This window comes from Embiotoca jacksoni, unplaced genomic scaffold (assembly GCF_022577435.1).
Source record: "Embiotoca jacksoni isolate LCO1_2020_lvr unplaced genomic scaffold, fEmbJac1.0.p SCAF_4, whole genome shotgun sequence".
Lineage (NCBI taxonomy): Eukaryota > Metazoa > Chordata > Actinopteri > Embiotocidae > Embiotoca > Embiotoca jacksoni.
This window is the reverse complement of record NW_027185392.1, coordinates 4132877-4147278: the sequence shown is the minus strand read 5'-3', so window position 1 is coordinate 4147278 and position 14402 is coordinate 4132877. Positions and strand designations below refer to the sequence as shown.

At 43.5% G+C, this 14402-nt stretch overlaps 1 protein-coding gene across 1 annotated transcript; it reads left to right on the top strand.

Moving 5' to 3' along the window:
- Nucleotides 1-1118: 1118 nt before the first annotated feature.
- On the top strand, nucleotides 1119-13464 carry LOC138208669 (tudor domain-containing protein 7A-like). Its single transcript, XM_069166736.1, is given in 22 exon segments — nucleotides 1119-1322; nucleotides 1876-2020; nucleotides 2275-2383; nucleotides 2586-2678; nucleotides 3104-3141; nucleotides 3894-3934; nucleotides 4238-4408; nucleotides 4729-5511; nucleotides 6363-6553; nucleotides 7085-7277; nucleotides 7461-7572; nucleotides 7754-7965; nucleotides 8233-8367; nucleotides 8766-8849; nucleotides 8994-9128; nucleotides 9418-9528; nucleotides 9982-10144; nucleotides 10376-10533; nucleotides 10803-10996; nucleotides 11808-11814; nucleotides 11816-11969; nucleotides 12494-13464. Coding segments are annotated over 22 exon segments (3666 nt in total). The 3' UTR covers nucleotides 12727-13464.
- The last annotated feature ends 938 nt before the right edge of the window (nucleotides 13465-14402 follow it).

Genomic DNA, 14402 nt, shown 5'->3' with positions numbered 1-14402 from the left:
TTTACAAGATCCACTGGTTGGTCACCGAAGAAGTTATTAATTAGCTAGCTCAGTGTTTATTAGATAAAATAATACATATATAATTTATTTTTTTTAATAGTATAAAAGTGCTGAATATACAGTAAACATCCCTCGTTAACAGGCGGCGTGAACGTGACTTTGAACGAGTCGAGAAGAAGATCGTCGGCAGTTCGGTCATCTACGTATAAAAAAAAAAACCCTCAGGTAACATCCGAACACCTCAGCTGCTCGTTAAATCGCAAGCTGCCGTATCTGCGCAAGGTAAATAAGTTCGTCTCGTTGACGAAAGGTCAACCGCGGACCCAAAATTTGTAGACTTTTTTTTTTTTTTAAATTTTCGACATGTGCTTGCAAACAAAATCAGTTTAGCCGTTAAGTCAACGTCCGCGATGTCCCAACAGGCGACGGCGGACCGTTGGCCATTTTCTCTGCGGGAGTTTTCGACCCGAAAGCTCGGGGCTTAAAATCGCCGCGGTTTTAACCGTTTTGTAGCGACGCGGAAAAATAAACGCACCAAATTAAGTGTTCTTCATCGACACGTGTAGTTTTAGCTGCTGACCTCCTCGTCCCGTCGTGCGTTTAAGAAAGCCGAGTCTAGTCTCGACTAGTTCTTCCCCCCCCCTGCAGATTCGGTTCCGCTAACTTAGCTCGGAGACGAACTGTTCTCGTCTGTTGTTAACTAAATGCCCACTCTTCGTGTTTCTAGTTAAACACAGTGTTGTTGGATCTTTTTTTCGATCAGTACAGGAAACACCCTTTTTTTTTTTTTTTTTTTTTTCACCATCCGGTACGTCAATGGCAGCTCGCATCGTGTCGCGCATATTTGCTAAGATTTCTTTGAACTCGCTCGGTTCAAGTCTCATTTTCACGCGCTCCTTTCTTCAAACTGTAAATTTACAAGCAGAACACCTTCGTAGAAAGTGGAAGTACTTTATACTTCTCATCGTGTCGATTTGACCTGTTGGTGCCTACCAAAGTTAAAAGCAGGAGAAATGGAGCTTCTTTTTTTTTTAATATACTGGGCATAGTTCAGAAAAAAAAAAATAATAATAATAATAATAAATGTCATGTTTCTGTTTCAGTCCCCGGACGCCGAGATGTCAGACAGCGAGTCCATCAAGAAAATGTTGCGGTCGGTGCTCCAGTCCAGCAAGACCGGCGTGTCGATTTCCAGCCTCCAGTCAGAGTATCGATCTCTGTGCGGGGAGACCATCCCGCTGAAGAAGCTGGGCTTCTCCAAGCTGGAGGACTACCTCAGGAGCATCCCCTCCGTGGTGCGCCTGGAGTACCGCACGGGCGAGGTCAGTACTGCTGCCGGGAGTTGACCGAGGTTTAAGACTTACGTCTTGCTTTTTTAAAATTTTTTTTTACTCAATTCAAAACATCTCCATCACTGTGAATAGAAGTAATAGAAATAGAAAAGCAAGAAGCACACACACATACATACAAACACAAGAACCTGAAGGAGAGACCCGCGGATGCTTTTTCCAACTGTGTTTTTGTCTTGATTTGCTCCGAGTGAGGTAGAAACCACAACATTATCTAATTAAACTCTTGCAGTGTGCGACTCGCTGGCAGTATCAACGCAGAATTTCTCCAAGTTTAGCGGTGATAGTTTTTCTTGATAGGACCGCAAGCCCGCGGCCGAAGAAATGCCATCAAACTTCTAAAGCTCTCGCGTTCAGCAAAGCTCACGGGAAGCGGGTCTGAAGCTACAACCTTCGAGATGGGGACGTTGTTTGCTCTGCACGGTCCGTCTGCGAACAAAAACAATTGTTTTGTGGTTCAGAAAAATCCGCTGACTTGACTAAAAAGTCGCGTGTCTGTAAACGTATCGATGAATCTGTTCCGCAGTTGAAATGCTTCGCTGCAGTGTGTCAGGAGACGGCCCACATCGCTGAGCTGGTTGCCAGGCAGAGGAGCTCCAAGAAATCCGGTCGCTCCCAATTCGTCAACTGCAAGATGAGATTCAAGCCATCCAACCCGTTCATGCTCAACGGTAGGGGACACTTGTCACAGCTTTTGTCTCCTAAATCTCGGCTCTACGAGCAAACACCTTTTTAAATAAACGGATACGTTAGAAGGAGTCTCTCTCCAAACAGTATATAAGGGTCTCTGATAGAAAGGAGAGGTGGGAACATAAACCTCCAAAATCCTTCTTGGTGATCCCTCATCATTCATCCAGCCTTTTTTTTTCTTTTTCTTTTTCTATGACTTTAATCTGATTTATTATCCCTCTGTCGATGCTTTTAGTGAGGCCAAGGTCCTCCCTCCGCCAACCCTGCGCTGGTAGTGCCCTACCAGCAGCCCGCTCTCAGTCCCGTGGTGGCCACAGAGGCTTCAGTGCTTCAGGAGACTACAGGTACACAATGGAAGCATCGTAGAATAATGTCAAGAAATGATTTGCAGCCGCTACACCTGGAGGCTGGTGATTCTACAAGGGAAAAAAAAAAAAATAGCTCAAGAAGAAGTGATGGCTTTCTGGAATCAACGTTTCCAAAAAAAAAAAAAAAAGGATTCTAAAACATATCAATCAAAATGTTTGCTTGCTTCCCAAACATCAGGCAGTTTGACCAGAAGTTCAGCTCCATCACTCCTGTTGAACGAAGACAACCGGCTCCTCAACCAGCTGTGAAACAGAACGTCCTATCCAGCAGGTGAACGGACACGTGGACAAATGCAGCTAAAATCATCTTAACAAACAACCTTCTTTTCTGATAATATCTGTCGTTTGTAAATTTTAAGTGTGTGAATCATAACTACATACATATAAAAATGAGCAAACAGCATTTTTGATTATTTTTATTTTTTTTAAAGTATTAGCAGTGCTGCAGACATCTCAGACTCCAGCCCTCTGCTCCAAACAGTTTTTCCAGTAGAGTCTCAAAATACCAACATTAAGACAGCATTAAACAATTTTATGGAAATGTGATATAAAACCAGAACAAAATGGTTCAGACATTCGTTCAAGCCTGTCTGAACCATTTTGTTGAATCTTCTTTTCAGCTTATTATTGTGTCAGAAACTGCGGCACGGAGTGTGAAATGCACATTGTGTTTAAAGACTGCTTTGTTGTCAACAGGAGAGAGAAGAGTTCAGCGAACTGCAACAGTTCCAGAGGTAAGTGAGAACTTCGTGGTTTGTGTCTCTTTTTGAAGTATTTCCTTTCAGTCTGAATTAATTAAGTTCAACCAGTGTCTAATTGAAATGTGACTTTTTATGAAATGACTGGCTTAAAAAGACAAAATGTCACAATAATCAAAGATGAATCCAGCTTTATGTAGCCAATAAAGATTGATTCAGTAAGTAAAATGTATTCAAATATGAGCTCTCTAGTTGATGCAGTACAAAAACAAACAAACCAAAGAAATTATGAATAGAGAGACAATATTGCAATAATACAGATAAAATGATGGGTATAAATTAATCAGTGGTGGAGTGACCTGACAGGCAATTTGAAGGACGCATCAAACACAAACGTGTCTTCCGTAAACAGCGAGGAGTCTCTGGTTTAAATCATTTACTGTGTCATTTCCTGTCAGTCTCCAATGTCCTGATCAAATAAAGCATGAAAATGCTCAAATGAATTCACAATCAAAGGCAAGTCAAAACGGATAAAAATAAAAAATAAAAAAAGTTGTTCTTGGCCCCAGTAAAGACCCATATGGTTCTCAGTCTGTCACTGTCAGAAGTGTTTTCTGAAGAGGAGCAAAAGGCACACTGAGAGGTGTTTTCACTGGTCACTGCAGGAAACTATTACAGTGTGTAATATCAAAATGTGACAACACCGCCGAAACAAATAACTCGGTGGAATTATGGAAATGAAGCTGCTTCAGACTGACCACTGATGTCATGTTTGCGTCTTCTTCCAGAGGTGCCGCCTGAACAAGTGTCCAGACGCAGCGCATCCCAGGTACAGAAGAACTGCTCTCTCTGCTTACTCTGCATTGTGTCCACCATACATTTCTATCACATTGGACAATTTTCCAACCTTATCGGCGGAGTAATGCCTTCAAGGTCTCTGGTGGCGTGGACAGTTGCTGTCTGGAAAAAAAAAAAAAAAAAAAAAAAAATGGAGTCTACATTGTAAAACATACTAACTGTCTTCGTAATAACTAACTGGACCAACTGAGACATGACGATGAGGCGTAACGTCCTCGAAAACGTTCAATCCGTCCATGGCAAGTGATCAAATGTCTTAAATCTCTCCTCGCAGTTATGTCTGTACGACGAGGTCGTGACGCAGAACAAAATAAGTCGGCTCCTGCAGAAGTTCTGCAGTGGACTGTGGATGTCAAAGCTGCCGGAGGTCTACGGTGACACGTTCGGTCAGAAGCTCCACCCTCAGGTGCTCATAGACCTGGAGAAGTGGACGCACGTCTGTATGGTGAGTCAGCGGCTTTTGTGTGTGAAAACATGCCTCCACGTACTTTTAAGAGCAATATCCCAACTACATCAGTCACATTTCATAAGGGGACTCTGTGTCTCTGGGGTTTTTCTATTGACTTTGTTGTACTGCAGTCTAAATTCAGTATGTGGCAATTCTGGAAACGGTATTATTGTTTGGAAATGTGATTCAATTGTTTTGAGAAATCTGTGTTGCTGTTTTTTTTTCCAATAGTTAAGGGAGTTTAGTATCTTGTTTTAAGAATTTCATACCCAATTTCAAATCTTCCGTTTTGTTTCCTGCTCGTCTGACCTCGACAGGTGGAACAACCTTCCAGCACCAACCGAGCTGACCGGCTGATTTTTCCTCCTCTGCCTCCCAAACCCTCTGCGGTCCCTTCGAGTAGCTCCACCGAGTCCTCTCGGTCATCAAACATCAACTCCAGCTCTAACGCTGCACCTTCTCCTTCATGCCCCTCAGCACCGGAACAGCTTTCTACACCTCGCCCCACTTCTCCTGTCTCTAGACCGAAAGTTTCTCCACAAAGCCCGCTGGCTAAGCCCACTTTTATTTTTCCTCCTCAACCGGCTGCTGCCTTGTCTTCAGGCTTCGTCACATTACGAAGCCCCGGGCACAACCCGGCTCTCGCTCCCCGACTGTCCCCGTGTGGCGATCATGCAGCATATGCCAAAGGGGATTGTAAAGAAGCTGACAAATTGCCTTCAGCCAACATTAGTCGGCACCAAACCGCTCGGCCGCTGGCCCCTACCTGGAATTGCCTGGCATCAAACACTTCAGCTGGAGCTTCCTCCCTCCAAGCCGACTGTGACATTTTACCCCTTTTGAAGGCCAAATTCTCCTCGCTGTCCAAGCCGGCCGCCTGTCCTCCCTCAAAACCGCCCGCTGTCGTCGTGTCGGCTGAGGTGCGCCACAGAATGAAGGAGCTCCTGTCCAAGTACAGTCACGGTCTGTGGGCCCACGCTTTGCCCCAACTTTTTATCGAGACTTACAAAATACCTTTTCCAGAGGATCTGCTGGGCAATTTGTCCAATTTGCTTGATATATGCCACGTGGAGTACCCTTTACCCCACAACAAGAAGAAGGTAAGAGAACGGGACGGCACGGTGTGTAATCACGTCAACATATACGAGCTGAGTACGTCTTAAACCAGTGTTTCTTAACTGTTGGGTCGCCTGGTCCGTGTGTGTGTGTGTGGAAGAAAAAAGTCAAACATTTATTTTGAAGTTTACACAACTTGTGCTGCTGTACTTTTATTTTGAAGGACATGCGTTTTCCATGAGGTAGCGCGCCTGCATTAGCCGTTTGCTGCCAGCTTGTCGTGACAGTAAACGCTTAGGATTAGACAAGTCTGACTGTTTATTTTATATTTCACACAATTCAGTTAAGATTCTTTAAAAATGATGAGCATCACAGGTTTAAAAGTATTTGAAAAGGATATATGCCAGGAGGCGAGGTAAGTTTGCTTTTTTATTTCATTGGGTTTTTAGCCCTATTTGCACTTTTGTTTCAGGTTTTATTTTGTGTTTTTTTTTTTTTTTTACAGCGCATGAAGGTATTGTGGATCACTGTGCTATTTTTTTGTAAAATGTATTTGAGTGGCACAAAAATTGCTGAAAATTGTCTCGGGACTTTATGGCTAAGAAAAAAACCACTGAAGTGGTCTGAAACCACTTTGGAGGATCCTTTTGGTTCTCCTCACACGTATCACTCTCTCTGTTGTGGGTAAATAAGTAAATCTTGCTCCAAGACAAGTAACAGGTTCCAATGATGATTGCTGTTAGAAAAAAAACAAAAAACGGAATAGTTTTCAACTGTTGTAATAATGATTTCCTCTCTCGTGTCACATTCAGTTCTTCCTGCTTACCCATTTGGCTTTAAATTTTTACATGTAGATATTAATGTGTTTGTTGGTGATGCACTGTACTGCGGTCAGGCCATCTTGTCGAGGAGAGCAGACGTGGAGCCCACGGACGATGAAGAAGGCCAGCAGTGCAGAAACCATCCGCTCCCTTCTGGTCTGGAGGTTCTGGGCTCTGAGGTTCCTCCCTGTCTGGTTCTCCCCTCACAGCAGTACTCCTCAGTGCTGGTTACTGAGGTCAAGAGCAGTAATGCTGTTACTGTAAGGTAGGATACGCCTCATTCAGGCAGACATGAGTGTACTTTCAGTTGTCTCTCTCTGTAAAATCTATCACTTTTCTTTTTAATGTGGGTACTCACAAAAGACGGGGCCAATGAGAAGATTTGAAGAATAGTTTAAAGAAAAACTTTCATTACCTAATATTTCCGGCTCTTGATACTCTTGTGAGTCATGTAGGTGACTTTTAATCATCTGTTAGACTGAATGGCTTCCTGGAGTGTCCCACATTGTCACTTATCATTAGAATTGTTCCAAATAATACCAAGTCACATGAACATAACCTTTTTACATATTTCTACACAATTAGTAACACGTTCAGGTTCACTCGGATGTGCAAGGAATCATTTTAATATCTTAAACTCCAACTTTGATGCAAACACAAGATGACAAATAGATGAGCTCCTGCTTCACCTTTTGTTCTCTGTGCTGTAACATTTTCCTCTTCATTTGGTAAATGCAATACTGGGGTTACTATTTTAGAGGCTTGCCAGGCACAGATTGAAAAAGTCTCTGTTCAGGTATGTTGGTGAGAACTACTCCAACGCCCAGGAAACCATGGAGGACGCAATGCATTTGCTGTACAACCAAAGCTCCAGGCAGCGCCTTTTGTCCAACCCCACTGTTGGTCAGCTGGCAGCAGTCAGAGGGGAGGACAGAGATGAGCTGGCCAGAGCTCAGGTCATGGAGGTCATGGGCCCCGACAAGGTCAAGGTAACCTCGTTGTTTTCAATTTCTATGGATGTTTTTTTTTTTTTTTTTTTTTTGTATAGCTCTTCGTGATTTATTTGATTCGGAAATGTCGACTGGGTCGAATTGACTTTTCATTTTGTTGGAGGAACAAATGCTGCATGGGTCAGTACTTTTGCAAATAAAGACCTTTTGTGTGTCGGTCAGGTATACTACATGGATCATGGCTTCTCTGTGGAGACCAGTGAGAATAATCTGCTGGAGCTGCACCCGGACTTCCTCTCTCTGCCCTTTCAAGCCACTAATGTCAGGCTTGCAGGTACGTAGAAGATTAGTAAATGACTTGTTTTTATGCACCTGATGGAGGTAAACGCAGCAGAGCAAACTCCCATCTGTAGACAAGTGATGAAACATTATGCAGTACATTATAAATAAGGAGTCACTCATGTCCCTGACTCTTCCCCACTATATTTCTCCTCCCTTTATCTTCCTCCTGTCAGGCCTGGAGGCGTTCAGCTCCCATCCATCGGTGCTGTCCATCCTGGACAAGTTGGCTGTTGGAAAGATCCTGCTGATGGAAACACTGGAGCCGTGTCAACAGAATGAAATGCCTGTGGCGATACTGTATGATACTTCACAGGATGATGACGTCAACGTCAACTCCACCTGCCTGAAGGCTGCGCAGGACAAGACCATGAACAACCCACTGACTGTATGTTCACATTTTTGTGCTCAGCATTCAAATAGCAGTCAACGGGTGGGGAGTTTGTTTTCTATAATTTCTATCATTTGAATTTGTTTTATTCAGCACTACCACCGAGTGGTGCTATTGTACCGTTCTGTCTTGTCTGTGTGTTTGAGCTGTGCAGGTTTCCATCCGCATGGAGTCCAAGCAGCACTTTGTCAGGTCTCAGTGGCACACAGTTGTGTTTTGTCTTTCCCCCCCAAACATTAACATGGATCTATCTGCTGCCTGTAGGTAAATAATGCCTACCAGGATGCATGTGTCACCAATGTGTGTGCAGATGGCATCATGTACTGCCAGCTGCCCTCCCGAGGAACGGCAAGACTGAGCAAGTTACTGGAAGAAACGGAGGCCTTCTTCGTCTCTCAGGTACACAAGACTTCAGAGTGCGTTATATGTCATTTACTGTAGCATTTAAAATGCTGCAAGAGAGGAAAACAAGACCTTTGAGATGGATTACGACTCTTGGTCTTCACCCATTAGTGCTAAAGCTAAGCTAGCAACCGCCAACTAAGATTGTAAGTAATTACTTTCCCTTTGTCGGATAACTTAGACTTGATCTTACCTTTCTGAAACTTCCGACTGAAGTCTCACCTAAAGTGTTCTCTGTGTAATACAGAAGCGGCGTCACAATTCTACTCATCAGTCTTTTCACGGGTGGAGTGTTTCCTACAGCTGCTCTGCGTGTTGTCGTACAGAACTCGGCTTTCCCTCTGTGGAATTGGAGAAGCTTTTAATAATTATGTTGATGTAATTGTTCCTCACAGATGACGTCTGAGTGCCTGGTGTCCAGACCCTTCCCCAGAAAGTTCTGTCTCGCCCGCTACAAAAGAAAGTGGGCCAGAGTGGAGGTAAGAACAGAATCCTAAAAATGTGTTCACCTAAGTGGCGTGAAAATAAAAAAAAAAGCTTTAATTAACTTGGATGTAGAAAGTACTGGCGCGAGACGGTTTATTACATTTTTTTTTTGGCCAATCACTTGCTTTCGTTTTCAGATCACCAGCATGTACGGCAGCCGAGTGATGGACATTCTCTTCATCGATTTGGGTGTGCCTGCAACTGTAGAGGTCACTGATCTGCGAGAGATCCCGCCTCTTTTTCTCAAAGACTTTGCTGTCATTCCACCACAGGTCAGATATGTGGGTGGGTGGCTGAGTGCGGAATTAGTGTACTGTACATCCTAATCTCAAACCAACCCAGGGACATCCTGTCCTCTTTTAAAGTGTCGTTAAGTTCCTGTCTATAGTGTTTAGAGGTTTTATCAGTCACTTTGGAATCTTTTTGGGATTTTTAAATCGCTGTAAATGTGGCTGCTTTGTGAAACTATAACTTTGTTGCACATCAACTAATTTAGTGACTCTTGTCTAAAACTGGTTATTTGACAAAACACACCAAAGTGCATTATTGTGTTCTCCTCAGGCTGTTAAATGTCGCCTGGCTGACGTCACCGTTCCAGAGGGAGACTGGAGTCCAGAGGCCCTCATGTGGGTGAAGGAGGCCGTCGGCAGCTCCGAAGACTGTAAAATCAAGGTAACATCTGTAGCGACAATTACAGCTAAGAAAAGATGTTGATTTGACTTGGAGACACAGTGTGGTGTATGGTTGACTGGTCATTTGAAAACATGTATATTGTCCAGAGTACCAGCTGACAGTCGTCCAAAGAAGGACAAACCATGAAGTGGGCGCTGGAACGTGTGCGACCTGTGGCCGCTCCAACTCACAACGTACAGGATTTAAAGGATTTATTAGTGTTAATGTCTTTGTGTTTTGGCACACACACACACACACACACACACACACAAAAGAAAAAAAGATTAGGCATGTGGTTGTAATATTTAGGCTTATCGATATACACGCTGTCCCTTTAATGACTCAGGTTATCCAATTAACTAGTCGATGCGACTGAAAAACCGTCACGTTGACCTCAAGGTCTCAGACTTTGAATACATTGTATACGTCTTCTGTTTTACTCCCTCAACGTAGATCTTGAAATTAGACCAACACAAAGGGGACAAGCTCGTCTACATGTACCTGTTCATCGATGTCGACAGTCTGGAGCTGCACAACAGCATCAACCATCAGCTGGCCCAGTCAGAGCTGTGGCAGAAACTGACCACACAAAACAGCAGCAGCGGCGTAGACGCAGGTAATACTGCTCATCAAAACCTCAATGTATTCTCGCTGTGAGACGGTTCCCACCGACTGTCGGCATCGGTGGTGCTTTGTTCTCCAAACTGAGCACAGGGAAATGTTTTTTTTTTAATTTTTTTTTTTTTAATTTTTTTTAATTTGTATTGAAGCGCATTGATTTTGAAAGGAAACGGTGAAAAGGGGGGTTGAAACCGCTGAGATTTTTAAGTGTTTTCCAAATTTCTAGGTCTCGCTCCCGTCGTGGAGAGTTTGCCTCTGAGGGGCCCGATCTCAAAGCCCACTATCAGGACATCAACCCTGTCACTTCAAAGAGCAGAGGAAGACACAACCACCCAAACTGGGATGGAGCCGCTGCCACTGCCTCCTCCGCTGGAGCTCCCCCAGGTGTGTGAAGGAGTGGGACATGTATTCTCCAGATTCTTCATTTTTACTGTATTTAAAGTGATACACTGAATTCATTATTTACACTGAGCTTGTGTGAAAGCAAGCTGTCTGCTAGCTGGTTAGCCTGTTTCCACTTGTGTGTGTGTGTGTGTGTGTGTGTGTGTGTGTGTGTGTGTACAAAGTGAACCCGGGAGCAGTCAGTGTGATCAAATATTCAGCAACCGCTTGTGATAATAAACACCTGCTTGTGGCGCTCCTCCCCTTTTCAGGCCGGTCAGAATATGGATGTGTTTGTGCCAGTGGCTTGCCACCCCGGTTACTTTGTGCTGCAGCCGTGGCAGGACCTGCACAAGCTGGTGGTGCTGATGGGGGAGATGATTCTTTATTACAACCAGACAGGGAAGACGGACGCAACCACACGGATCGAGAAAGGACACGTCTACGCTGCAAAGATAGACAAAAAGTAGGTGATGAAGGATTAAAACCGAACCTGGTCTGTAGTAAGTCGACATGGATTCTGCTCGAGGTGCACCGATCCCTCAAGTGCAGATCGGCCACATCAGATTGATGTTCTTCCAAGACAGATTATGTTGCCATGGTAACGGGTCCGCGCTCCTCAAACGGAACATAATCTCCACTCAACAAAAAATAGAAACGCAACACTTTTGTTTTTGCTGCCATATTTTTTTTATGAATTGAAGCAAACGCTCTGAGACTTCTTTTATGCGCACAAGAAATGTATTTCTCTCCAAGTTTGACAGGTGATATTTAAACAACATCATTATTGTACTGGTGAGCCATGAACTAGTCTCGATTTAAAAAGACACTCTCAAATGTTTAGTTGTAATATTTTATTCTGTAAAATGGTTGAGGAAAAAAACAAAACAAATATTGCTTTTAGATTTTTGTTCAGATCTTAAAGCTTTTTTGCCCTTAAAAACATACATTAACTGGAATGTTTTTTTGTTTTGTTTTTTTCAAAACGGTATTAACTACTATTATTCGTTACGATACGGAGTTCCCATCAATTGCGCCGATGTGTTCTCTAAGTAAACACCTCAACGATGAGGATTTGTATATGAATGCACTGATGTGATTCGTCACCTGGAACTCCTGTCGGGTTGTGTCAGGGTAACGTGGGGAGGGGAGGGGGGGGGGGTGGAGGGTTATGTGACATCAGCTGTCTGCTTAATGCTGTCGCCGTGATGAACAAAATGTAAAAACAAGAGGCTACTACCGTCTTGACGACTTAACGGCTGTCCGCCTCTGCCCAGTTGGTACCCGCGTGCAGGTGAAGGGGATTCTGACCAACGGGCTGGTTTCTGTCTACGAGTTGGACCACGGCAAGCACGAGCTGCTCCGCAGCACTCTGATCCGGCCCCTGATAGAGGAGTTCAGACAGCTGCCGTTTCAGGCCATTGCTGCACAACTGCCAGGTGAGTTACTCTCTTCCTGCCGCATCGTTCGAGCGCTCGCAGCTCGCTCTCTCTCTCTCTCTCTCTCTCTGCTTTCAACGGACTCTTTTGACCGATCCCGCGGTTTGTTTACAAGCTGTTCGGATGAGCTGGTAACGTTAGTTTAGCAGTTGGCGATGGTTTGTCTCCCTCTCACTGTCCCGTTCTGTCTCTTAAGCAGCGCGTCTTCTGTTTAGTTATTCCTCTGCTTCCTTTTAGTAACAACCCAAACCAGAAGCCCATGATTTACCACCAACCAGCTCTGCAGGGTTGCACGGAGAGAGGAACGATTCAGACATTGGCTTTACAGAAAGTAAAAAAAAAAAAACGGGTTATGTAACGCAACATTAGACTATATTGGTAGAAACGGTATCGTCTCATTCTAAATCTCGTTTGAAAATATGTCGATGTAGCTTGAAAAGTCGATACATCTGCCAGCCCTACTCGACACTCGGCTTCGTATGTGTCCACAAACCGCTGGTTTATCCCCGTGTTCATTATTACAGGTATGACGCAGCACCAGTGGTCCGAGGAGGCCTCCATGTTGTTCAGAAATCACGTGGAGAAGCGAGCGCTGGTTGCTCAGGTGGAGGGCGTGCAGGAGTTGCCGGAGGTCAAAGGTGAGCTGTGGGAGCGTAGGTTGACCGTTTACCTGGTGGACACCACGTTGGAGGAAAAGGACCTCTGGATTCACAGCATCATGGCTGACATCGGTGGTGAGCTCTCTTCAGCTCTCTAGAACGTGTCCAGCAGCACGGTGCGAAACTAACCAGCAGCCAGACAACTGGTTTTTCATGTTCATGGCCCTTTTCATTTTATTATAACAGGAAAGTCGTCTGTGAACTTTGGAAACCAAAAGTCACTTCCTCTGCGCTTGGTTCGGTTTCAGTGTTCCTGATCTTTCTCCCAATCAATGACTTGAAAGGAACCCTTTTAATATCGGGGTCGAAGTTGAGTGTCGTGGCCCATCAGGAGGAAAGTGTTTTTTGTTTTTTTGTTTTTTTTCAGAATTTAAGGACTGGAGATCTGAATTTTCAAACATTTGGTGGAAATAGATTGAAAATATCAAATCAATGGTCATATTTCCAACTGGAGAACAAACCATTAAGAAACAAACTCGATCGGATTTAATTCATCAACATTTGTTCCTTCAAGTTCAGTCGAATGTACGATGCATGTTTTTTTGATTATTTTCCTAACCAGATGGTTGTTTGTTTGCTGCGTCTCGTGCATGCTGCGGTGTGGGTCACTCTTCACTTACTTTTGTGTGTATGTACATATGTTTTTTTCAGTTGTACACCTTAAATAACTACGTCAATGAGCAGAGTCTTTTAAGCTTTTTCGATGGAAGCACCTTGTTTTATATTATCCTGTGTTACTGTAAAACAACAAGTTGCTTATATATTGTATATATATATATTATTAGAACATAAAAAGCTGTACACACTGATTTGTTCCATTAAAACATGTTGCTTAAGGAGGACGCTCTTCGACTAAGTGGATTGCTGTTTAAGTTTGAAACCGCTGAGGCGAGCCGGCGTTCTGGCAGTTTGAGCTGCGACGTCGGGACAAACAATCAGCACAATAACATCTCATTTTGTCAGATATGAAATGTCGAGTGCAATCCGAGTGTTTATTTTAAGCACATTTATTTCTTTTTGATAGCTATTGGTCAAAGGTGTAAACATGAAAACAACACTGGCAACGTATTCATCACTGGACACACGGAGGTGGTCAACGTTGCTTCACATTAATATCCTACATTAGTTCAGAAGGATTTCCGGTTTATTACTTTATACTTTTCCTTCACTACACTTCACCGGGTGATGTTTTACTTTTTTGTGTCACTACATTTAAATGCTACTTTCATATACAAATTTGACCCCAAAAAAATGTGCAAGCTAATAGAAAATAAAATACATTGTTTAAGGACTAAACCAGTGGTTTCCAACCCTTTTAGGGTTCATTTGTCATGCTTGAGTTGTTAGCAGTGAAACCAAAGTGAAATCTCCCCTCTAAATTCCCCACATGGCTTCATTTAAATGAAAAAGCAAAGATTGGAGAGCTCCGAGAACGCGTAACGAAGTGTAGCAGTGCTTTATGCTTTCTTCTGTCTTACTCCCACTTAATCATCTCTCAGTTTCCCAGATTTATCCCGTGACTGTGGACTGTTACCCAACTTTATACAAGTAGCTCCTCCTCGATCAGTGTCACAAATACTTGCGCTTTGATTTATTATAGTGTGTTCTGGAGGGGTATTTTTTATTTTTTTTCCTAGATCAAATACCAATTGACATTTCATATTTTACTGCTTGTGCTAGTAGGGATGTGAAGCTATTTACTTTTAAGGGAGTATTTTCCTTTGTTGTACTAAGCACTGTGCACCGGAATACTGCAGCGCGTGACTTCCATGAC